The sequence below is a fragment of the Hyaena hyaena genome, unplaced genomic scaffold (genome assembly GCF_003009895.1).
Source record: "Hyaena hyaena isolate Hyena2069 unplaced genomic scaffold, ASM300989v1 scaffold_148, whole genome shotgun sequence".
Classification (NCBI taxonomy): domain Eukaryota; kingdom Metazoa; phylum Chordata; class Mammalia; order Carnivora; family Hyaenidae; genus Hyaena; species Hyaena hyaena.
In genome coordinates, this window is record NW_024080780.1 from 224,410 (window position 1) to 248,223 (window position 23,814).

The following is a 23,814-nucleotide window of genomic DNA, read 5'->3' on the forward strand; positions in this document are numbered from 1 at the left end:
GCAGAGGCTCCCACAGCGGAGCCATCTGAATGGGGAGTTCTGCTCTGGACTCTAGCAGAGCATCTGCTTATGCTCTTCCCAACAGGCTCTTGGGGTCGATTTTCCTCTTTAATGATACAAACAAAGCAAAAGTTAGCAATTACATAAAACCTTGGATTTGGGAGTAACTTGTTCTGTGAGTGTTCCGCAAGATGAGCAAACATTTCTAACAAACTTAAACTTGATAAAAGAGTGATGTCTTGCAATACAAGTAGTACGTGGCACGAAACGTCGCAGGGTCACAACCGAGCCAATGGTTCTTGAAATTCACTTTGATATACAAGTGTTTTGGATTACAAGCATGTTTCCAGAACGGCCCACAACTACAGAGAGAGAACACGTATGAGAAGAGGGGCAGTTAGTTTTGACTAAAGGATGCTGTTCAGAGCACTATTGGTCAAGAGCCATTGAGGCCTGTTTCCCACTGACTGTGGCCTTGGCCAACTGTCACAGCTCCTCAGGTGCCCTCTCTCCCTGCACATCTGTTAGATGATTCTAGCCTGCAGATGTGCCCAGAAAAGGAACTCAGAGGCTGGGGTCTGATCCCAGAGTGACTCTACCTAGTTTAGCTTTGGGTGAAAACGGAGGGAAAGAATGAGTAGAAGATGGTACAAGTAAAGAATGGACAGGTGCACAGGTGTGTTCTTCAGGGTGCGCCCTGGGTAGGCTGCAGGCCAGGTGGCAGTGAGGAGGCTGCTGTGGGGGGTGTGGCGGTGGGACAGTGGCCCAGGGGACCATGGTGAGAAGGGAGGGAAGGCGGGAAACATGGAGAGGGGTCTGGACAGGTGGGTTATCAGATTTAGTGGCTAGATAGGGAGGAGCCAAAGAAAGAAGTGTCTTGGGTTTTGGGGAACCCATCAAGGGAGCAGTGTTGTGATGGAGAACAGCAGCTGGGGTTTGCTGAAGGGGCACGTTCTTCACCGCTGCCTTCCCTGGAATGGGGGCCTCAAAGGTGACTGAAGGTGGAAAGGGGAATCCCATAGTGAGAACTAGTTTGGGGGAGAGGTGTTTATTTTTTTCAGCCTCACACTAAACTGGTGGGCTTTAAGGTGGGCATTTCGCAGAGTAGAAAAGCTTGATTGGCGGTCTGCACGCAGCATTCTCCCTTTCGTGCCTCGGTCCCTCTTCCGTGGAGAAAGCAGATCCGTTTCCAGAAGGTTCTCTGTTGGCACCAAACTGACAGGCGCCTGGGGCTCATGTAGACAGGAGAGCTTGCATCTACACAGAACAGCCTGTGCTTGCTCCTCAGAGCGTAGTTCCTGGGTTCCAGTTAAAACCTGCAGCACTGGGCTTTGTCAGTTCTGGGTGACTGCTTAGCAGTGGGCTTGCCGTCTGGACCCTTTTCAGGATTCGAAGCCAACGAGTGAGTCATGGTATGTCTGTGCGCCCACTTGTGTACTAGGTTGCTTTGTGCCAGACAGTATGCCTCTCTGCTACTTGATTTGTAATTTTGCAGTTTTGAAAATAGAAATTGAAACCAATGCTAAGCGTTTATGGAAATCAGATAGCAAACATGTACACCATTTTGTACCAGGTGATTCTGCTCTTCAGAACAGAACTGACGTTCGTGGGCTGTGTTTCAGAAAGTGCCATCCTCCGCGTTTCTTAGAAAGAAGCCTCTCGTTGGCCTTCCCCTCACGAGCCCTCTTCCTCTGCCCCTTTTGCAGAACGTGTATGTAAACATAAACCGCATAATGTCGGTGGCGAACCGCTTGGTGGAATCGGGTCACTACGCGTCTCAGCAGATCAAGCAGATCGCGAACCAGCTGGAGCAGGAGTGGAAGGCCTTTGCCGCAGCCCTGGACGAGCGGAGCACCTTGCTGGACATGTCCTCCATTTTCCACCAGAAGGCCGAGAAGGTCAGTGCCTGGGCCCGCAGCCCACCAGGTGGCCACGGGAGCACTTCCTCCTCGGATGCCCTCCCACGTCCTTGGGGGACCTCTGTGGGGCCCTTCCCGTGCTTAAGAACATGAGCTCTCAAGTCAGGCTGCCGGGAGGTAAAACCCCGTGCTGTGCCATCTGAGCAAGTTACTTCACCTCTCCATTCCTTGGTTTTCTCAAGTGTAAAGTGGAACTAAAAGTATCTGCTTGAGAGGAGCATTTTATCATGTAAATGAGATCGTTTGCATTGCCTGCCCTGCATAGTGCCTGGTATGCAGCAAGTGCTCTTGTTCCCTTGTCTGCCTTCTCCCCACTCTCCTTCCCTCTCCTCCTCATTGTCATCACTGTCACTCTCAGTATTCTAATTAGGGTGCTTTGGCAGCAAGTAACAGAGTGCTTGCTTATCAGGGTTAAATATCAGGAATTTGCTTTTCTTACAAATCAGGTTGCAAAGTATGGAGTTGCAGCCACACATCCGGTGGTGCCTGTCACTTTATCAGGGAGGTGGTGCCTGTCGCTTAATCAGGGACATGTTGTTTTCAGAAGGTCCCCCACCCCGGCTCCCCTCCCCTCCGTTCCCAATGACCTAGAGTAGGGTGCAGGCCCACGCTCTGGCTAGCGGGGAGGGGGGGGGGTGGATGCAGGAATGTGGACGTGACTTTCTGCCTCCAGGGTAGCAGGCAGCTCTGCCGGCAAGGACTCGGCTGACAGACGGCTTTGGGGAGGCAGCTAACCGTGTCTTTCATGTTTAGTAACTTGTATGGATTCGGACTTGACATTGGCGTCACTTGCTGATGTACTGGCCAAAACGCTGTAAGAGGTAAAGTGTACGTCGCCTGTGGGACCCCGCAGTCCTCCAGTGCAGACGCACCCTGAGATCCACAGGGGAAGGGCTTCGCTCGCCACTCAGACTTTAGTTAATGGAAAGCATGTTGGGCAATGAAGTACCTTTCTCAGGACGTGGAGAAAGAACACAGGGGCTTTTAGCCCCTGGGGAGACACGTGGGAAGAAGCAGGTGGTTGCCTGGTGTTAAAGGGAAGATACTGATGGGGGTCATTTTGTGGTGGGCAGACACCTCATTCACAGGATCTGTACCAACGCTGCTGAGAAGGAAACAGTATGATCTAGAAACTGTGTCTGGTGAGGAGCGAAGTCAGTAAAGGCGAGATGGAGTCCCAGCTTGCCCAGGGTTTTGGCGGGGTAGCTAGAATGTTGCACAAGACCCTAATTAGTAGTGATCTAGACTCTAGAAACCTTTCAGGTATGAAGCGGGAGAGGAAACTGAATGGCATATAAAGAGGAAACCGTCTTCTGGCCTTACGTGAAAGCTGTGAATAGGGACTTCAGGTTCTAGGAGTCAGATTTTTCAGCTTCCTAATCATATGCATTTAACTGGCTCTGTGGTAAAGGGGAAACAAAAGCCCACACACAGAAATAGGTTTTTAAAAAAAAAAAAAAAAAAATCAGGACCCTCCCCGCCCCTTCTTCTACAGAAAACAGCACTGTGCTCACCTCTGCTTCCTGTTGTCGTCTAGCGTGTGGTGTGTTGTTCACTGGACATTTTTGTGGGTGGGAAGATGAGCCGCGGGGTCCCCTCAGAGATGTCATCTGGAATCGCAATGTGTTCTACTGGAAGGAGAGGTGTCCGGAGTGGCAGCGGGCTCTCAGAAAGTTCCATTGAGCTGATACGAATGGACACGAAACAGGACCAGCCGTGCGGGGAACGGCAGAGGGTCTGAACCGTCGTCCCTTTCGTGAACACGGTAGGATTCAGAACTGTCGGCAAACCAATCGCTGTTCTGACCTGCATGAAAATTATCTAGAAATGTGAGCGCCGTGGCCCGTTGTTTTCTCCAGACACTCTATCAGATTTCACACACGCAGCCAAGTAGAAGGAGCCTGGGGTGTTCGGTTCGGATCAAATGAATGACTGTAAATTATGGATTTGAAGGAAACTGGACTAGATGAATACATCATTGAACACAATTTTGTGGAATCCTGTGTAAACATTACAGTGCTTGAGGTCTCTGCGTGTGTCCAGGAGCCAGAGAAGCCAAATACAAGGTAGGGACAGAGCAGCCTGGTGAAGAAGGAGCCCAGCATCGCTGATGGACCTTGGCCGAGGCCTGCCCAGGCACCTGAAATGTGGCGATGGGGCATTAGGACCTCCTCAGAAAGTGTTTCTTTATTCTCGGGCAAAAACGTGTTGTGAATCTTCCCCTTCACTGAAGAAAAAGTAAGCTCTTTGAAATTCTGATCCGTGAGGGAAGATCACATCTACCAAGTAGTTTTCCTCTTTACAGAAGAGAAATAGGTTCAACTTTATTCCTTTTTTTTTTTTTTTTTTTTTTTAATGCTTTGCCTTCCATCGATGTGCCAGCTGGGAGAGGACCAGAAACCTGGATGCCGGGAATTAGGTTTCCATCTTAGCTACCTCTTTGAACCCCATCCAGACTTACCAGTAAGAAGGTAAAACGATTAGGGAGACATAGAGCTCAGATATGTGACCCCCAGGGCCAGTGGTTTTACCAAAGGAAGCAGCCTTCCCTGTGAGGATTGCGCTCCAGCCCGGGAGGCGCGCACCCGGGACTGCGCAGCCGCGCTCCTCGGCGGCCTCGGCGGGTGTTCTCGTGCTGCCGTCTGCCTGCGGTTCTGTAGACCTGGATCCTCGGTGCACACGGGGTGAGAACACCGCCTCGATGGCATGCCTCCCACGGATGTCTCAGCCCTTCATCCCATAGTCTCCTGTCGCCATCGGAATCCCAGTTCGCAGACACGGAGACAGGAGCGCGAGGCCGGCGGCCTTCCCGTAGGCGGTGTTGAGGGGCTCCAGCCTTCGCTTCTTTGGGGCATGTGGCATATCCGCTCGGTAGTCTGTTCACGCTGAGAAGCTTTCAGAGCAAATGTTATTAGAATTACAGTTTTATAAAACAAAGAAAGTGAACTGATTTTGCTACATCTTAGTGCCCTAAGACGCTATTAAAAAAATGATCTAGGGGAGCACCTGGGTGGCTCAGTTAAGCGTCTGACTCTTGATTTCAGCTGAGGTCGTGTTCTTGTGATTCCTGAGATGGAGCCGCGTGTTGGGCTCTGTGCTAGGCCTGGAGGCTGCTTGGGACTCTCTGTCCCTGTCTCTTTGCCCTTCCCCCTGCTCTCGCTCTCTCTCTCTCTCTCTCTCTCTCACTCTCACTCTGTCTCTCTTTTTCTCTCTCTCAAATAAATTAAAAATTAAGCAAATGATTTAGGGTGTGAGGGTGATCTGGCTGTGACATCTGTCACCGCATTGATCTCCAGGGCTGACCTGGCTGGCTCGGCGGGGGTGCCTTCCTCCCTGCCCCATGTGCGTCTCTCCTGGCACTGCTTAGTGCATTGTCAAAGAGGGTGACCGTGCCGGATGGAGGGGGACAGTGTGTGGTCAGGGGTGTACCGGTAGGTGCACTCACCTGCTGGGAGCCCCACATAAACCCTCAGGGTCGATTTGTGGAAAGGAGGGTAGGCCAACTTCCAAGGCTGAAGACACATCCAAATGACGCTGCAGGCTGCAGCCCGCCTTTCTTTAGAAAAAACGCTAGAGCCGCCCTGCCCAGCATGGTGGCCAGTCACCGGAGGCGGCTACTGAAATTACTTACAGCTTAGTAATAAGATGATGTGAGAATAAATGACAGTTTAATACAGTCTCCACATTTCAGATGCTCCGTGGCAACACGTGGCTAGTGGCTGTGGTAGCGGACAGCACAGTACTCATTTCCACCCCTGAAGAAAGTTCTGTTTGTGCTGATCCAGCTTCACCTTCACAGTGAGCCATAAATCTGGCTGCTACCCCACTTTCTCCATGACTTTCAGGGCCTCTGTAATTGGGTAACAGCCAAAAGTAATGTAACACCCAGTGTTTGTTAGTTGTTAGAATTTACAGGGCTGTTTGACACAAAATGTCATTTCACCCGTAAGTCAGATCCATGAAGTAGATGGGGCTGGTGGTGGGTTTTGTCCTTCGACTGTGTTTGGGGAGTGAGTCGCTTATGTTGGGACGTCAGTTGAGGTCCGTGAAGGCCCTTCTGGTCCTGAGGTGATAGCACACTGTGCCACAAACAGGCACTTCCATTAATATCCTCATAAAATCCCACTCGCCATTCAGTTTTACAAGTAACGTTTATGGTAAAGAAGTCTTATCATAGTTAGCTGGATAATTTTGTCATAACTCTGGGTTGGAACTCAGAGGAAAATAATATTTACCATTCCTTTCTGAATTTTTAAGGCAGATAACAGACAACTAATTGTTCCCATTTTAATGGTATTTTACTCTATTAAGAGCATAGACCTAATTCTTGGCTTGTGGACAAAACAAAAACAAGATTCTTGTGGAATAGGAAGGAATTGAAATAAATATGTATCAGTATTTTAAGAAGTTATTAATGAAAACAGATTCAAGGTACGCAGTGATCATGGGCATATTCTAGTTCAAGTTGAGCCTGTCTCCTCCAAGTTAGCATGGTATAGACGGCAGAGCTTTGCAAATGGAGCGGGCTTCTCCCTCGGGTGATTTCCCCGGGCAGAGAGGGGTCCTGTCTACCTTGGAGGTACCAGGGAAGAGTGTGTGCTGATCAGTACTCAGGGTGTAGAAACAGTGAAGTAGAAAGGAAAAGTAGGGTAATGTTTTCTAGAAATGAAAACAAAAGTGAGGAAATTAGAAATAAGAAATCAAGTTTGAGATCATATGTACATTATGCATGTGTACGTGTTTTGTACACATTTATATGTACACATATATATCTACGCACACATACAAGTATGTGTATAATGTTAAACCAGTCTCATTTTTGTCAAAGAAGAGAAAATCCCTCTAAATATTTTAAAAGTTCCCATTCTAGGAGGTTTCTGTGCCTTTGTCTCCTAACTCAGGCCAACCCCCTGTGCTCATCTGCGCCCCATCCCAAGCCCCGGTGCGGGTGGGAGGGTCGTGCACCGGCTGTGGGTGGTGGGAGGTGGAGCAGGCTAGAGGGCCCAGTGGCTCCCACACTGGAAGCCCCCCACTCTCTCAGCATATGGAGGGTAGTGGAATAACGCTTATGAAAATAAATCGAATTATTCAAGCTCTCCTGTTTATTTAAAAAAATTTTTTTAAAATATTTATTTCTGAGAGAGAGCGAGCGAGCATGAGCAAGCAGGGGAGGATCAGAGAGAGAGGGAGACAGAGAATCTGAAACAGGCTCAGGCTCTGAGCTAGCTGTCAGCACAGAGCCCGATGCGGGGCTCGAGCCCACGAACTGTGAGATCATGATCTGAGCTGAAGTCAGATGCTTAACCGACTGAGCCACCCAGGCGCCCCCAAGCTCTCCCGTTAAAGCTGTATCAATTACCCTGCCCTTGTCTGCTTGCTTCAGGTTTAGGAGCCGGCTGTGCCAGCGTCTTCCTCTTGTGTTCAGCCACACTCTAAAGATAGTCACCATTCCCCTGAGCAGCACAATTCTCCATTCTGTAGCTGGCTCCCGATGTGAATTCATGGAGAAGCAGTTAATTCTCTCGGGTTCGCCTGTCTGCCCTCAGCCTAGCTGGATGCTGTGTGTTCATGTCGTTTGGTTCCATGCGCATTTACAGCATCAGAGGCCAAACTGGCTGCTGTGATCTCCCTAGAGTGCGGTAGCCGCCTCTTGTGTTGTCCTCTCCAGAGCGTTAGGCTCTGTTCTAGACGTATTCCCCTGGGGGTGTAATCCCAAACTGTATTTCCCAAGATGGTGATGCGTGTGGGGGTGAGGGGTGCAGTGTGGTGGAGCGGCCAGGGAAGGCTGGGAAGTGCCCCCATGCCTGTTCACAGCACGCTATTGTACGAAAAGGCTCTAATAGGTTCTGTGCCGTGTCGCTCCCTGTTGAACTTTGCCCCCGAAGTTGACTCCAGGATGCCTTTTCCTTATGCGATACCTATTTGCAGCCTTTTTTTTTTTTTTTTTTTAACTCTCTGATCAGAGGTTACTGCCCTGGTGGCGGTGGGTTCAGACTTTTGGGGGTGCTCGGCCCTTCAGAAAGCATCAGGGGCTTCGAGCTTGCCCTTTGGAGTGCAGGGTTTCCATCTCATAAACAAAAGACAAACTACGCTTGCACGGAAGTCCTGTGAAGCCAAGGCCAGGTTTGTTTCCGTCCCTGAGAGACTTTAACCCAGTGACTTTAGCTGTGTAGAGGCCTTTCTCCACAAGATTTCCACATGCAAGCCTCCTTTTCTGTGTATTTAGAACCTGGCTATATTTTTTCAGGTAAGTATAATCAATACCCTTCCCGGCTACCTTAAGAAAGTATAAGTTACTTTTACTACAGGCATATATAAAACTTCTCGACTGTTTCTCTTCACTGGTTGCTTGAAAAATTGGATACATTTTAATGGCCATTTTGATACAGTGATATATTAGGTTGATGCTTCCTCTCATTGTGTGGTATTATGTAACTAAAACTCATTTCCACCTTGTTCTATCACAAGCATTTTAGCCTCTTGTATATGGTGACTCTGTCTCATGCAGGAGCAGTTAATTGCTGACTTGACCTGATGAATTAATAATAATGATGGTTAACCAGAGTCAATTTATATTTAAGAAAGGCTTACAGTGATGGGTGTTAAATGCAGTAATGGGAAAAGTGAAAGGAGATCAAGAATACTTAGAATCACTCAGCCTGACGTATTTGACATTTATAGAACACGTGTAGTCACACAGGTACATGTCACACACACCTGCCTAGGGGAGGGGTGTAACATAATTTTATCACTACTTCCGTTGCCCTGGTGGTGTAAGGAAGGCACAGGAGGGAGGCTGGTCCTCCGTCCTTGGGTCGGTTCAAACTGTCAGACACTATCATACGACACATCATCTCCTAGGGCTTGGTTTCAGGCCTTAAGATTTGCGTGTAGATATTTTTCCGAGCCAGTACATTAATAATGAACGGCCTTATATAAACAAGTTATTATTTACCAGGTGATGTGTCTGTTTTGTTTCTAAAAATGTCACGAGTAAGTGGGCCTTTGTTCTTCCGTATTTTAAGAGAATCCTAGCAGGTTTCCTGTCTGGCAGGTCAGTCACCCAGTTTTAGATCGTCACCCTCTGCGTTCCCTGGGAAGTAGAAAGATGCCAAGAAATCAGAGTACAAGAGGTGAAACCCAAGGAAATGTGTCCACATCTATTTGGCTTAATTGAATTAGCGTCTTTAATTGGGCCTTCTGCTGCCTGCCTTTGATTCTGAACTCTGATGGATGCTGATAGGCTCTCTCTAGGACATCTGGCAGTGATTTCTCTGCAGTTGATGAATCCTAGAGGGTAGGAGTAGCCGTGGAGAAAAGTAAGGAGAGGCTGGAATGGGGTCCTAGGACAGGACTGCAGCCAAGACTCTTCCCTTCTTGTTTACCTGCAAAGTGAAAAGCCCTGATCCTCCCTCAACCTTCCCTCAGGCTCAGTGGGCACAGCCGAGGAGCTTGCATGGCCTTCATCTGGTCTTTTCATTTCTGTGTTTATTCGCTTTTGAAAAGGTAGAAAAATGGGCATGCTGGTCTTCCTCTGTCCAGGTAAATGATTTCAGATACTTGGGCTTCCCTTAGCATCCTAATGCTGGAGGAGAGCAGGAAGGCTGGACCACGGCTGCTGGAGGAGGCTCGTGCCGCCATCTTGAGGCTGAGGCTGCGACTGAGGCGCCCCAGGCCTTTATGCTTAACGGCCCACAGCACAGGGGCCGTTGGTCTTCTCTCTGATTCGGAGGAGGGCTGGGGAATTATCAGGAGGCCAAGAGCTGATGGAGGGCAGAGTTGCTCTGGGCTTGCTGTTAGCCGTGGGCATCAGGGCCACCTGGAGATGTCACTTCACACTCAGGTCCCTGCCGAGTCCCACTCTGGCCAGAAGGAAGGCTCCAGGGCAGAGTCCAGGAGCAGTGTGAGGCTCCCATTAGTGCCATTTGACACAGACCTTCAACTGTGCCACATTCTTAGACTTTTTCTCAACTACCCTGATTCCAAAACCATGTTAAAAAAAATAGCTACGTCTCAATATAAATTGCCATCGATAGAAATAATCTGTTTTTGTTTTTTTTTTTTTTTAACCCTTCAAGTACATGAGCAACGTGGACCCGTGGTGTAAGGCCTGCGGTGAGGTGGACCTCCCGTCGGAGCTGCAGGATCTGGAGGACGCCATTCACCACCATCAGGGGGTGTACGAGCACGTCACGCTTGCTTACTCGGAGGTGAGAGGGCCGCAGGCTGGCAGTTCATGTCCCGGCACCAAAAGCTGGAAAAAACCGTGAAGTTTTGTCTCGCCTAGAAAAAGCTTCTAGGTTTTGTGTTAAACTGCAGTTTTGTTGGGACTTGCGACGTGTGTGTGCTGGGGCCGGGGGGGGGGGGGGGGGGGGGGGGGGGGGGGGGGCTCTTGCAAAGCAGGGTGGCCGGCAGTGAGCGCGCTTCTCAGGGCCTGTGGCGCGGGTGGGTCTCCCGGAGGAGCTTGGGTTTCCGTGTGCTGGAGAAGGTGCGATTGCAGCGTTCTGGTCTGCGCGCACTTAGGAAACAGATGCGCCTGTGTGCTAGTACTTTCATTTTCCCGTATGAACTTTCTAGAAAGAAGCGAAACCTGATACCGATGCATGTTCTGGATCAAAAAGCACACACTGTTTGAAGCTACTTGCTGTTTTAAACCTAAGCATAGCATTTTCTTTATTATTTTAAGGTCCGTTATTTATGCACTGTCTCCCAGTCTTTATTTTCTGCCCCCTCCGTCTGGGCCAGGCTTTTTTGTGAGGACTTTACGTGATCACTTACTTAATGTTCACAGCTCTGGGGCATGTGTCCTTGTGGGGTGTGCTGTTACAGATGAGGAAACTGAGGCTCGGGGATGAGGTGACTGGGGCAGGTCAGCGGCTGTGGGAGGTGGAGCGGAGATGTGAACCCAGGCGGGTTGGCTCCTTGTCCCGGCCAGCACTCTGCCGCCTCTGTGTCGTATCACGTGGGAGGTGCAGTGAGTGCAGAGAGCTTGAGGTGTGTCGCCCTCGTGGTCATGCTCTGCGCGTGCCGTGGTCATCGGGCCTCTCACACCAGTCTGCCTTTCCTACACTGGATGAATTCCCGGAGGGGAGCGGGGGTGCGTGCCTGTGCTCAGCAAGGCTTGCCCGCCCCCCCTCCACACACGTGAGCTCCTGTGTCACGCGTGCTGAGGTGAAAGCCCCCGGGAGACCCGATAAGCCAGGCTGCAAAGCCGCCCACGGAGGGCAGGGCACAGGGTGCACGCCCCCTCCCCCGCACCTTCCTCTGTCGGAAATCCATCCGGCCATTTGCTTTGCAGCGCGACACTCCCTGCTTCCTCACGCAGGAGCCACCGTCCTGTCCTTGGGCCTGTTCTGATCCCCTAGTGTCTGTCGTTGGGTGACTTGAGCCGATGGGCGATGCCTGTGATATTTGCCTCGGGACTTTGTGGAGGTTGAGGTCTACACGTTTGTTTCTCAACCTTTTTGTCCAACAAGATCCCCCCCCCACCTTTTCTTTTAGCGCTATTTTATTTTGTCCATAGAGTTTTGAAAAAGTCAATTCTGTATTCTTAATTTTGCACCCAATGCATTTGAGCTAATTTGGTTATCTGATTTATTAGCGACTATATAAATATAAGCGATAGCCTTTTTAATAGTAAAAGTGAAAATCGCACAGATCTAATGTTTTCATCACATGTTCGTGAGGATCCCATGAGTCCAGGCAGCGTTCACTCCGCTCCCCCTGGCGTGCCGCCCCGAGGCCTTGTCTGATTCCCACCCATAACCCAGGGTGCGCAGCTCTGTTCCCGCCTCGGAACTCGGCCTTCGCTCATCCCCTTAGTGAGGATTTTCTCAGGAGCTGCTTTCTGGTTGCTGTGGTAGCTTCCAGACCCGGGGCAGGGGGGAGGGGGGAGTGGATAGCTCACTCACAAGGTTATGGGCGGCAGCGGGGCCACAGTCTGCCTGCACGACTTCGCTCGGAGTCAGCCTGACCTGACTGCTGTCACGCCCTCGCTGCGCTGGCCGTTCGGTCTGCTTGTTGCCCTTGGCTCTTCTGGCAAAGTACATCATTCTCTCACCACCTCCATGTGTAAAAATGGGGCATCTTGACATGGGAACTTAGGTTTACCCATGGCGCAGTTTTATTAGGTTTTACATTGGTACTAAAAGTATTAAATAGCTTGATGGCAAGTAAGCTGCTTTTCAGGCCCAGGGCTTAAACCTCCATTTTTAGCCTAAAAACGTGTTTGCAACTATACTATAAACTCAAGGAAATAGTACCTTAACAGTGAAATCAACAGAAAGGACTTTGAATAGAACAGAATGAACTTGTATTTTTGCCTTCTTAATTCAAGTTTGAAATGGTTTCAGGCTACAGAGAAGTGTTCGCAATCGCCCAGAGAGCTCCCACATTCCTTAACCCGGATTTCCCAGGTTTGAACATTTGACCACATTTGCTGTGTCGCCCCCCCCACCCCTCCTCTGTGCAGCAGGGAATCAGCTGGGACACAACACACCGTCCTGCCCTCAGGCCTGCTGGTATTTCCCGTGCTTCCCACTGTTCTCACGACCCCCCCGGCCGGGCCGCCCAGCAGCAGAGTTACGCTGAGTGAGCACCTCTCGTTGGTTTCCGTCAGTCACAGTGGAACATTCTTTAGTCTTGGTGACAGTTAGAGAATGTGGCCCCTCCACTCTCCAGGATGAGCCCCCAGCCCCTGCCCAGCCATCTTGCTTTCTTCCCGTGCTGGTAAAAGCCAAGGGTCACAGCAGGGTCACAGGGTGCGGACCCCTCTCGCCACTGGCAGTGTTAACCTTGACCCCTTGGTGAGGCAGGTGTCTGCAAGGTTTCTCCAGTGAAAAGTCATCATTAAAAGTATTTGTTTCTGAGGAGCATATCGTGGGAGGTACACATCTGTGTTTCTCATGAGACTGTTCATGGCCTTACCGTCCGCTGGAGGCTCTTGGCCCTGTCCGCTGCCCCTGTGATGGCTGTCGGGTGGCCCGTATTCCTTCTGTGTGTAGGGAGTGGTCTGCTCCCGAGAGGAAGAACTTTATTTCTTTCCAGTGTGTCTGTCTATTATTCCAGCATGAATTTATGATACCTTCTATTCTGTGGGTTATAATCTGATACTCTATTTTGATGCTTAAATTGTCCAATTAGCCAGCAGGAGCCCCTTTTTGTGTGTGATTTGTTTTTATTTCTGTTATGTCCTTGTCATTATGTGAGCACCTCCTTACGTTCTGGTGTAATAGTCGCAGGCTCATTTTGTACTTCCTGCCTCATCGCTGGGCTCAGCCATCACCTGTGCTGAGGTGACATTGAGAAACCAAGATGGGGGCACTCAAGTGTTTGTTTGCTTGTGGGGCGTCTGTGCTTTGAGGCCCTCTGGGCAGGCGGAAGCGGGAAGCCTTTGTATCTGGCTTGCACGCACACGTCCACGCACATGTGAAGCTGTTGCTGCGTCTCCTGGGTCTGTGTCGGTTTTAAAGATCCATGTGTTCATCCTGATGCTTCTTTCTAATCCCACCCGCCAGGGTTCTTTCCAGCCTTTCCCTCTGTGTGTTTACAAATTCCTTCTCAGACAGTAAGAAACCTGGCTCCCATTAACCTCAGATCTATTAACTATTTGTGCAGTTAGTGCGTTTTCTCAGTCTGCTCTGTCTCCCAGCCATTTTGTCTGACTTCTCTGTGTGCCTCGCCCCCGCCTACCCAGAAAGCCTGGCAGGGGACCCCTGTATTGGCGCCCCCACCCTCCCCACTGCCTCAGACCCTGAGCACCATTTTCTCTATGCCTGGAGGGGAGGGGAGGGGAAGGAAGATGGGAAGCGAAAGAATGCCCCCCTTTTTAAGTTTATTTATTATTTTGAGAGCAAGCACAAGCAAGGGAGGGGCAGAGAGAGAAGGAGAGAGAAAACCCCAAGCAGGCTCTGCACTGCCAATGCAGAGCTTGATGTAGGGCTTGAACCTACAAATGATGAGATCATGACTGGAGCTAAAGCCAGGTGCTTAACCGACTGAGCCACCTTTCTAGGTGCTCCTGGAAAGAATGCTTTTGATGTTTTTTTAAGTTTATTTACTTATTTTGAGAGAGGGAGAGAGAGAGAGAGAGAGAGAGAGAGAGAGAAAAGGAGGAACAGGAGCAGGGAAGGGGCAGAGAGAGAGAGAGAGAGAGAGAGAGAGAAAGAGAGAAAGAGAGAGACAGGGAGAGACAGAGAATCCAAAGCGGGCTTTGCACTTTCAGCGCTGAGCCTGCTGTGGGGCTTGAATTCATGAACCACAAGATCATGACCTGAGCCAAAATCAAGAGTCGGATGCTTAACCAATTGAGCCCCCAAGTGTCCCAGAATGCTTTGGATTTTAAAGGGACTCTGCCCTTCCCTAAACGAGTGGTTTTCTAACTCAAGTGTGCTGGTTAAAGTGCAGCCTCTCACACCCACCTCCAGAGAGCGTGACTCTGGCCGTATTTGATGGCTTCTGTACTGACCCTGCGCTTTGGATGCACAGGCTTCACCGGCCGCACCCCGGGAGCCGGCCGGGGTTTAAAGAGTTGCTTGTTGGCCAGGAGGCACTCCTCCTGGGGATACACATGGGCCCCCTTGGTGGCACCGTGTCCTTCAGGAGTTGGGGACATGGGCTTGAGAGCAAAACTCACTCACCCTTTCCCTTTCCCTCCTCCCTCCTCCCTCCTCCCTCCCATAGTCTTGTCTTTAAACAGTGCCCATGGTTTCCAGTCTCTAATGATACAAGTTTGCGGTGGGAAGTCTGCCCAGCATTTTTCCCAAGACACAAACGCCTGCTTTTCAGTGTTGTAGTGAGTGGTATTCGTGTCTGTGACACAGCAGGCGAGCGTGTGCTGGCTGCAGCCTGCGGGGCGGGGGCGGGGCCAGCCGATCCCAGCTGTGGCCCCATCACAGGAGGGTGAGGCAGGCCGGACACCTGCGGTGAGCTGTCTGTCGGCTTAGAAACCACAGGGACAGTACTCCTTTTTAACATTTTATTTTTACGCAAACAAACTCATCAGCCACTTTCCCCACAAACAAAATTCCTATGGATTACTTTTATCTGCGCCAGCCTGTGCCATCACTCGAACCTGTACACTGACCATTTGACTTGTGATGTACGAGTGTGCAGTGTGTGCCCGTGCACCTGCCAGAGGTCTTCGCGGCAGCCGTGGCCGGGCCCTCCTGGGGCAGGAGGAAGGGAAATGGCCTGTGAGCTGAGGCAGCGCTGATCCGCTGTGACTTCAGGATTTTGCTTTTGCATCCGCGTCTCAGGTTAGCAGGTGTGCCAACTTCAACAGGGCCTCCTGGAAATGACTCGTTTGCTGCCTGTGACCCTGGTCGACCTCCCATCTTAAGGCACCATATACGTGGGTGACGGCATGGTTAGTGTTAATCGCATTGAGAAAAACAGCTGGATGAGTCACCTTGATCGTAAACTTACTAAGTCTTACATCTGTGGTACGTGTGGAAGTGTGGCGACCTTGCTGTGCAGGCACTTGGGCGAGGTGGGGTGGCGAAGCCTCAAGGATTGTGGCGCTGCTGTGGACACGCAGGGTGGTGGCATCAGCGTGTGGCCCCGCATGGGAGGTGACAGACCTTACAGCTGTCTCCGCTTACCGCCCAGACTTGAAGCCTTGCAAGGGCTGGAGACAGAGAAGTGAAGAGTGTCAAGCTGCAGAACATCCGTGTTCTCTGCATAGATTAGACTCCGCTGACTGGGCTGCTCCAGTGGTTTCCTGTTTGCAGCTTTCTTTTTAATGTCTGTTTATTTGTTTTGAGAGTGAGAGAGTGTGTGAGAGAGAGCTGGGGAGGGGCAGAGAGAGAGACTCCCAAGCAGGCTTTGAGCTGTCAGTGCAGAGTCAGGCACGGGGCTCGAACCCTGAACTGTGAGATCAGGACCTGAGCCAGAGTCAAGAGTCTGATGCTTAACTGACTGAGCCCCCCAGGTGCCCCTCCCATTTTCATCTTATTTTGGTTTTTCCTTCCTGAATAAGCCCATGTAGACATATCAGAGAATCAAACACGGTTAGAAAGATCTAGTTTTGAGTAAGAAACCTAATAGCTGAAAGACCTAGAAACCTGCTTTTAAAGGAACAACATAAGAACTTTGCCTGGACAAAGACCATCATCAGAGAGAAGCCCAAAAACCTGAAGGCAAGAAAGTTGCCTTTTCTCTCTCAGGTGTCCTTCCTGACCCCTGGGAAAATGCGGCTGCCAGTACAGGACCCGTCAGAACGTCACGTCTTGGTAGTGTAGCCGTCCTGACTGAAAGAGCAAGTGTTCCCCAATTGGTCGAGGGGCGTCAACCATGACTATATGACCCATGGTCGCTCTTCCCGGTTTTGTCAGAACATGACCCACGGTCATTCTTTTCGGTTTTGTCAGAATTTTGATTTCAGAACCATTTCTGCCAGACTTGGAGAGGAAAGTGGTGGCTGTGAAGCCGTTCCGAGGTATGCATGGAGGTGTGCCCTGTGCCCGTCATGCCGGGCCCCGCTCGGCGGAACATCCGGAACATCAGAGAACATCGAAGCAACTCCTGTTGGTTTGAGTTGATACAAATAGCGCAACTTGTTTCATGAAAGTCTTGAAGAAGGACCACCCTTCACCACCTGCCAAGTGTGGTCATTTCTGATCATGCCTTTAATATATTTGTGTATTTTGCTTTATTGGGTTAATTCCTGGGGAACAGTGCTTCCCAGCACTTCTAGATCTACAGCTCCACATTTGGACCTAATTGACTTATTGTAGGTCATACGTGGTCTTTGAGTGGTAGTGGTTTTTGCAGCCATAAGCAATAATCTCTAGGTACTGTTCCCTTTCCTTAGGTCAGAGCAGTATTCTTTGTGCACATGAAGAAGATTCCTGCTGGTGACCCTTCACTCTAATCTGATTCAGGGGAAATCAGATCTTTAAGTATCAGAGATAAGAATAGGTCAGTCTCTGTGAGGTTTGGTAGAAACATTTTTAGGGCAACACACAGAAATCCAGATCTTACCAGTCTTACAAATGTAATGTGTAGTTTAATTAAAAGTAAATATCTAAGAACCAGATCATCATTCTAGATTTTAAAGTTAAAACTTTTCATTTTTCTTTTTTTAACATTTATTTATTTTTGAGAGATGGAGAGAGACAGAGCATGAGAGGGGGAGGGGCAGAGAGAGAGGGAGACACAGAATCCAAAGTAGGCTCCAGGCTCTGAGCTGTCAGCATAGAGCCCGACGCACAGCTCCAACCCACAGACTGTGAGATCATGACCTGAGCCGAAGTTGGACGCCTAACCGACTGAGCCACCCAGGCACTCTAAAACTTTTCCTTTTTCTTAACTCATTTAGTTATTAGAGCTTATTAGTTCATACATTTATAGCACATTACTGTAACTTGTGCTACCCATCCCTGAGTGTGTATTCCAAGAAAAAGAAAGAGGAGAAACTGAAAAAAATGAGCCAGTTTAATTTGTTCAGAAATCTACAGAAGGGAAATCCTGCTTTTTATAATAAAGGTGATTTTTTTTTTTTTTTTTTTGGTAGCCATTATCCCTTTTCGGGATAGGGTTTGCATGAAAGCTACAAAAAACTTTTTAGACCAAACCTACAGCTTCAGCACGTGGACTCACCTGGTTCTGTGGTGAGGAAATCTGGAAGTACATCACATGCCATGAATGTAGGTTGTTTGTTTCAGCACTTAAACTGTATGGGAATTTGGGGGCCGTGATACAGTCTTCAGTGTCTGTTACTTCTCTTCTGGTTTTTCTGTACCACTTACAAACCTTTATTTCTATGCAGTAGAATAGTAGCTTCCTACAATTCTAGCGTATTTTTCCCTCTGTAATGCTGCGGTACTCAGGAAGACAGACATTTTGCCAAAAGTCACCGAAATAAGAGAGGAGATCCTTGATGCACTCAAATAATGTCTTTTAGGTCGACATACCTATAAAAGCTCCACTGAGATACAATGGAATTGTCTCTGAAAGGTGCATTGGAGAGATGCTGTGTAAAGCTGGTGTTGGGGTGTTGGGGTGGGGCGCTGTCTGGTCTTAGTGGCTGTAAGAGGTGTTTTCCTGCCTCGAGGCTTTCTGCGCTTCTGCCACCACAGTCTCTACCCCTGGCTGCACCGGCGGTGGCCCTGACATGAACACTTTAGTTCCTGCTTAGGAATTCCCAGAAGGCGGAGTTTTGCTTAATAAGTAGTCCTCTGTTCCCGTTCTGTGTATGTCGTCCACTGTCACCCACCACCCCTCCATCCTGAGTAAGCGTGTTATTCTAAACCCAGTAAGACCCACTCTGGGGCTCGGTAAACATTGCAAAGACACCTGAGGAAAGACCGATTCTTTGGACTATACTTGCTCAGATGATGTCTTTATTCACGTTAGTAGAATATTAATGGTGTCACACGAATGTCTATGGATACTTGGTGAGGACTGAGAATCCCTTTGTCATTTTGTATTCCTCACGTCTGACCCAAAACAATGGCTTAAGATAAGAGGTTTGCTTTCCGTCAGTGTAGAAGTCACAAGGCCACCTTTCCGAGGCTGGTGCAGGAGCTCTCAGTACGGGGTCTCTGGGTCCTTTCGTCTTTGTCTCTTGCCTCTCTTAGCAGGTGGGCAGCCATCATAAGGCTGCCTCAAGGTTACTGACAGCTGCTGAAGCTCCAGCCACCTCCACCAAGTTCTTGGCAGCAGGAAGGAGAAAGAGGCAAGGAGGAAGGAACACATTCCACTTCCTAATATTTTTCCCAGAAGTGCCCTCAGCGGTGTATTAGTCACTCTGTTTGTAGGCAAGGCTGGGAAATGCAGTTTTATAGCTGGAGTTTTGCCATTCTTGAGTATTAGGGTTTGGCTGTCAAGGAGGGGCCATTGGACTTTGAGGAGGCAGCTATCAGTTTCTGTCATACCTCTGATCTAGATCCTTCTGCAACATATCACCAGATCATATGCTCTGTATGTTTCCTATGTTTTTTATAAGGGCTAAAACTTAGAGGAAATATTTGTCAGGAATTCCTGCTGGGCTCTGTAGAATGTGAGATGTGTGACTTGGGGCACTGATTTTCAGTCCTAAGAGAAACTGCACCCCCCAGTGATGAACAAAATGTTTTCTGGTGCCAGCTGGAGTAAAATGTATGAATAACGTATTTTCAGATTTATATGTGTGCATATATATAAATCACATATATGCTACAATATCAGAGACAAAGGTGATTTATAATAACATGTCCTTTAGTCCATAAATGCGTAAGTCCATGCACAATAGAAGAAATTAGATGTTCAGATTTTTGTCTATGCTGGCCATGGATGAAAAACTGTTAGGAATACAGCAGCTGCAGACTGGACACGTTATACTGGTGACTCTGATACTGGCATCGTCACACTGCTACTTTGGAATGGTAAGCAGCCCTTATAAAGTTCCAAAGAAAACCAAGCACTGCCTATTAACGTGATTTGCTGTGATTAACATGGTAATTGCATTCCTGGAAAAATCAGCGTATGTTAGAGTAGGACAAATGGAAAAAGAAGGAAAGAGCCTTCATGAGTATATGTCAAATGGAGCCTTGCCCTGACAGTTGAGCAGGACAGGTCTTCATTTCCAGGTAACGCCCTGCCTCTCTGGACCCGTCACAGGGAGTTGCTTCCTCCAGATCCATCTTGGTGCCTCCCCTCCACCATCACAGGAAACATGATTTGATGTGATTAACATGGTAATTACATTCCTGGAAAAATCAGTGTGTGTTAGAGTAGGCCAAAGATTCAGATGTACGTGAGCACAGAGACGGCGCCGAGGACGTACGTGAGAAACCCCGGAGTCACAGCCTCCTTACTCGATGTGCCCCGTGCCCTTTCTGCTGTGCGATCTGCTCCTATTTTTTCTACCACATCCGGCGTGGTCATCCATAAGTCTTAAGAATCACTTAAATTTGAAAAATACATAGTGCTTTTCTTTCCACATTCCACTTTTGTCTCTGCTTTTTTCCTTGGCTAGTCTGACTGCTTTCATTTAATTGTAATTGGGTAGTTAGCCGCCATAATACAGAAATAATATTGAAATCCCTTTTAAACATGGCATTTTAATTAAAATATCTTTTAAATTCATGAATCTAATAAAACAGCACTTTAAAAGTTTTATTCTGTGAAGTAAAGTTGCTATCCAGCTATGTCAGAAAGTTTAAGTACAAATTCTTTGCCAAGGGCTAGATTATGGGGAAATTTTTTTAACTGAGGTTTCAAGATTCTGTGTTAAAACTTTGCTCCACTGTGATTAATTCTAACATAGCCTCTCAAAAGAAAATTATTACTTTAAAATTTTAATTTCTAGATAACCCAGCAATGCAGTGTACATCAACTGACTTACACCATTTAAGGCAAAATACTACGTTTATTCATCAAGAATGGCGTCTCCTAGAATGTTGTATGAAAATGAACATTCTCGTATGTTAAGTCCGTGTTCTGCCGCATTTGGTCCTGCGGCGTCATCGTTGGAGGACTGGTGGATTTGGTTTAACTTCTATTTTGTTCTTTACAAAACAGCCTGGGAGGAAGACGACAGCTTACCTTTGTGTGTGAGTGTGCACGCACACGCAGCCGAGCACGGGCCGGGGCGCCGCCGGGGCAAGCCGCAGACCCTGGGTAACCCTGTACCGTGTGTTTCGTGGGCAGGTGAGCCAGGACGGGAAGTCCCTCCTCGACAAGCTGCAGCGGCCGCTGACGCCCGGCAGCTCCGACTCCCTGACGGCCTCCGCCAACTACTCCAAGGCCGTGCACCACGTGCTCGATGTCATCCACGAGGTGCTGCACCACCAGCGGCAGCTCGAAAACATCTGGCAGCACCGCAAGGTCCGGCTCCACCAGCGGCTGCAACTGTGTGTCTTCCAGCAGGACGTGCAGCAGGTCAGTTCCGGGCGAGCCTTTCCGCCTGGGGGCGGGGCGGGCGTCGCGCCGGTGCCTGCGCTCCTGGGCGTGTCCGTGGGGACGTGGGGACGGGCGCGCGGCCGGGGAAGACGCGAGCTGGAAGGAGCACGGTGCGCGCGCGCGCACGTGCACGCACGCGCACGCACACCGCCGCTGTTCTCCGTGAGTGACCAGGGTTTCCGGAGGGCGCGCTCAGGCCTCTGTCGCCAGCGGCGGACGTCCGCAGAGCGAGCACGTGGTGCGGGGCCTCGGCTGGGGACTCTGGCGGCTGTTCTCGAAGCCGGTCGTTCCCAGTTATTTTCGTGTGTGAGAGTAACGCCGGTGGCACTTACACCCAGGCGCCGGCACAGCTGAGGATTTGTCTGCCCTGTGATCAGCCAAGCAGAAAGCTGACGGCGCTTCTCTTCCCGCTTGGTAGATGATGCACAGCCGAGTACACAGTCGGTGCTCAGTAGTTGTGTAGTTAAGGAAAAGTGGAATTTTATGACTATTAATTTCTAAGCAGTTTTCACCTTTTTGTTATTGTTGTTACAAAAGTAACGGAGTCTGGCCCCCACGCTGGTTGTGCCCTCGTTAGGGTTGTGCCGCCGCCAGGCTTTTGAGGGTTCAAGGTGTGGCAGCATAGAAGTGTGATCCGGCTTTAGTAATAAGATAAAAGTTGTGTCCTTGCCCTAAAACAGAGGGAAGCTAGGGTGTGGACGAGGTGCGGACGCTGGGGGTGAGGACCTCTGAGGGGTGCAGGGCAGCCGTGGCGTTCAGAGCGGTTGGCGTGATGCCGCAGCGATAGGGCGGGAACAAGCCTCCCTCTTCCCCGGGTTCCTGGGGCGCCGCGGCGACGCCCGGGCTCGGGGTCGCTCTCCCCGAGCGCCGTCCCAAGGCCGGTGCGCCGATGAGCGCACAGGTTCTCCGTGTGTTACTGACCATCATTCTTCGTGAGTGTGAGTCCGCTGAGTTCAGAATACTGGAAAATTGCTCTCTAATTTTCAGTTTTCACACACAACGCTTTGATTCCACTTCTGGGTTCTGAGTTCCCTGAAGAGTGCATATACCAAGTCTCTGAGACGTTCGTTTTGATGCTATTCATGCTTCTTGCCAGTGTTATTTTAATCAAAGAGGATAATTGCCAGGGAAAGAAAATCGAGCAAGGAGCGAACAGGGAGGAGTCAATGCCAGGGACTCACTTGTGAGAACTGAGGTGTCGTGGCTAAAGCATGAATATTAGCATCTCCTAATTGTTTAAAAACCTTCACAAATCGTGAAATGTTAATAGTTTAAATGTAATCGTGAAAGGATTTTCCCACTCAGCTCTCTGTCCCTTGGATCAGGTATTCATTACACATCCACGGACCACCACACCCATCAGATGTGTGTCTGAAGCAGCCCCAGGGCCTCTCCCTCCCAGTCTCCCCAGCTCTGTGGCTCCCTGGGGCACCAGGCATGTGAGGATAGAACACTGACAGTTTATGGCGGGGGAGTCGGGAGGCACGAAGCACCTAATGGGAAGAGGCTGAGGAGTGTAGCCATCTTATTTGGCACCAGGCATCTAATGCCCTTGAATCTGAAAACAGCAAACATTAACTTTTATATGTAGAAAGGTAATTATGGTAATTAAGAGACCAGTTCTTTAAGCTAGGTTTTTTTTCCTCAAGCATCCATAGGTTGGGTTGGGAAGTGTTTTGCAATCCACATAAGGCATATATGGTCCTATTAGCATTTCGTAGAAAATAGATAAATGCTCTTCAAGGGAAATATTCTTTTGATAAAGTGATCTGGAATGGTCTGGACTTGTTATGCAAACAGGAAATTGCTGTGTAGGCTTGACTCATGCCGCCCCCCCCCCCCAAGTAGAGTTGATAAGATTAAGCAGAGCAAGCACTTTACCTCAAAAAGGAGTCTGTAGGATGTCAGAACCAGAGATGTGTTTCTGAAACTCCAGCAATTACAACACGTGGGCATTCTTGCTATATTGAGCAAACTCTAGGAGGGGTAAGCTGAGAATAAACGGATGAAAACCAGTAGTCCTTTAGAAAGACGTTGTCAGCAGAAGGTAACTGTGTAAAGATGAAAACAAAATCCATAAAAACATAAGCCAACTAGATACCACAAGTGGGTTTTGCTTGGTGGTTTTGAGTGATGAAAAAGCATCTGTAAATACTGCTGAGAAAAAAGAAAAGCAGCTAACTGCACAATAGGTATGGAATGATGCTATTTTTTATGGACACCGCGCTCTAGAAGACTTTGCGCTTGCCTGTGGAAGATGTTTGAAACAGAAGCCAGAATGCTAGCAGTGTGTTCTCGAGGAAGGGCGGGGGGCAGTGGGCATGAGGAGTTGGAATAAGTTTGATCTAGTGGTTAACTGTTTCTTTTTTTTTTTTATATATATTTGTTTATTTCTAGGAGAGAGAGAGAGAGAGAGAGAGCACGAGCAGGGGAGGGTCAGAGAGAGAGGGGGAGACAGACTCCAAAATAGGCTCCAGGCTCTGAGCTGGCAGTCAGCACAGAGCCCGACCCGGGGCTCGAACCCACGAACCGCGAGATCATGACCCAAGCGAAAGTCGGACGCTTAACCGACTAAGCCACCCAGGCGCCCCGTGGTTAACTGTTTCTGTAACAAGCAAAGGGAATTTGGTAATTTCTATATGGAAGGTGCTGAGGTACCCAGGGGCCAAGGTGCAGGGGAGTGAGGCTACTGCTGTGGCCCTCACCACTTGTCCAGTCAGAGGACAGAGGAGCGGGGTGGAATGACTTCTCAGATGCGCCTGGTAGCTACTCACAGATAGAAACCTCTGTCACCATTAACTTAACAGGTGGGGCACCTGGTGGCTCAGTCGGTCGAGCGTCTGACTCTTGATTTTGGCTCAGGTCACGGTCCCAGGGTATCGAGCCTCACACGGGGCTCTGCGCTGAGTATGGAGCCTGCTTAAGGTCCTCTCTCTCTTTCCCTTTCCCTCTGTCCCTCTCCCCCGCTCACTGTCGAATTTCTCTCTAAAAATTAAATAAAAAATAAAAT

At 49.3% G+C, this 23,814-nt stretch overlaps 1 protein-coding gene across 4 annotated transcripts in view; it reads left to right on the forward strand.

The window, feature by feature from the left end:
* The window catches only part of TRIO (trio Rho guanine nucleotide exchange factor), a 349,937-nt gene that overhangs the window by 142,901 nt on the left and 183,222 nt on the right, over nucleotides 1-23,814 (forward strand). For all 4 annotated transcript variants that reach the window (XR_005529593.1, XR_005529594.1, XM_039238832.1 and 1 more), the window contains exons 7-9: nucleotides 1,707-1,898; nucleotides 9,998-10,129; nucleotides 20,553-20,783. Coding sequence is in view for 2 of the 4 variants with exons in the window: in XM_039238832.1 (XP_039094763.1) it covers nucleotides 1,707-1,898; nucleotides 9,998-10,129; nucleotides 20,553-20,783 (555 nt within the window). In the remaining 2 variants the exon portion in view is untranslated. The remainder of the gene's footprint in view (nucleotides 1-1,706; nucleotides 1,899-9,997; nucleotides 10,130-20,552; nucleotides 20,784-23,814) is intronic.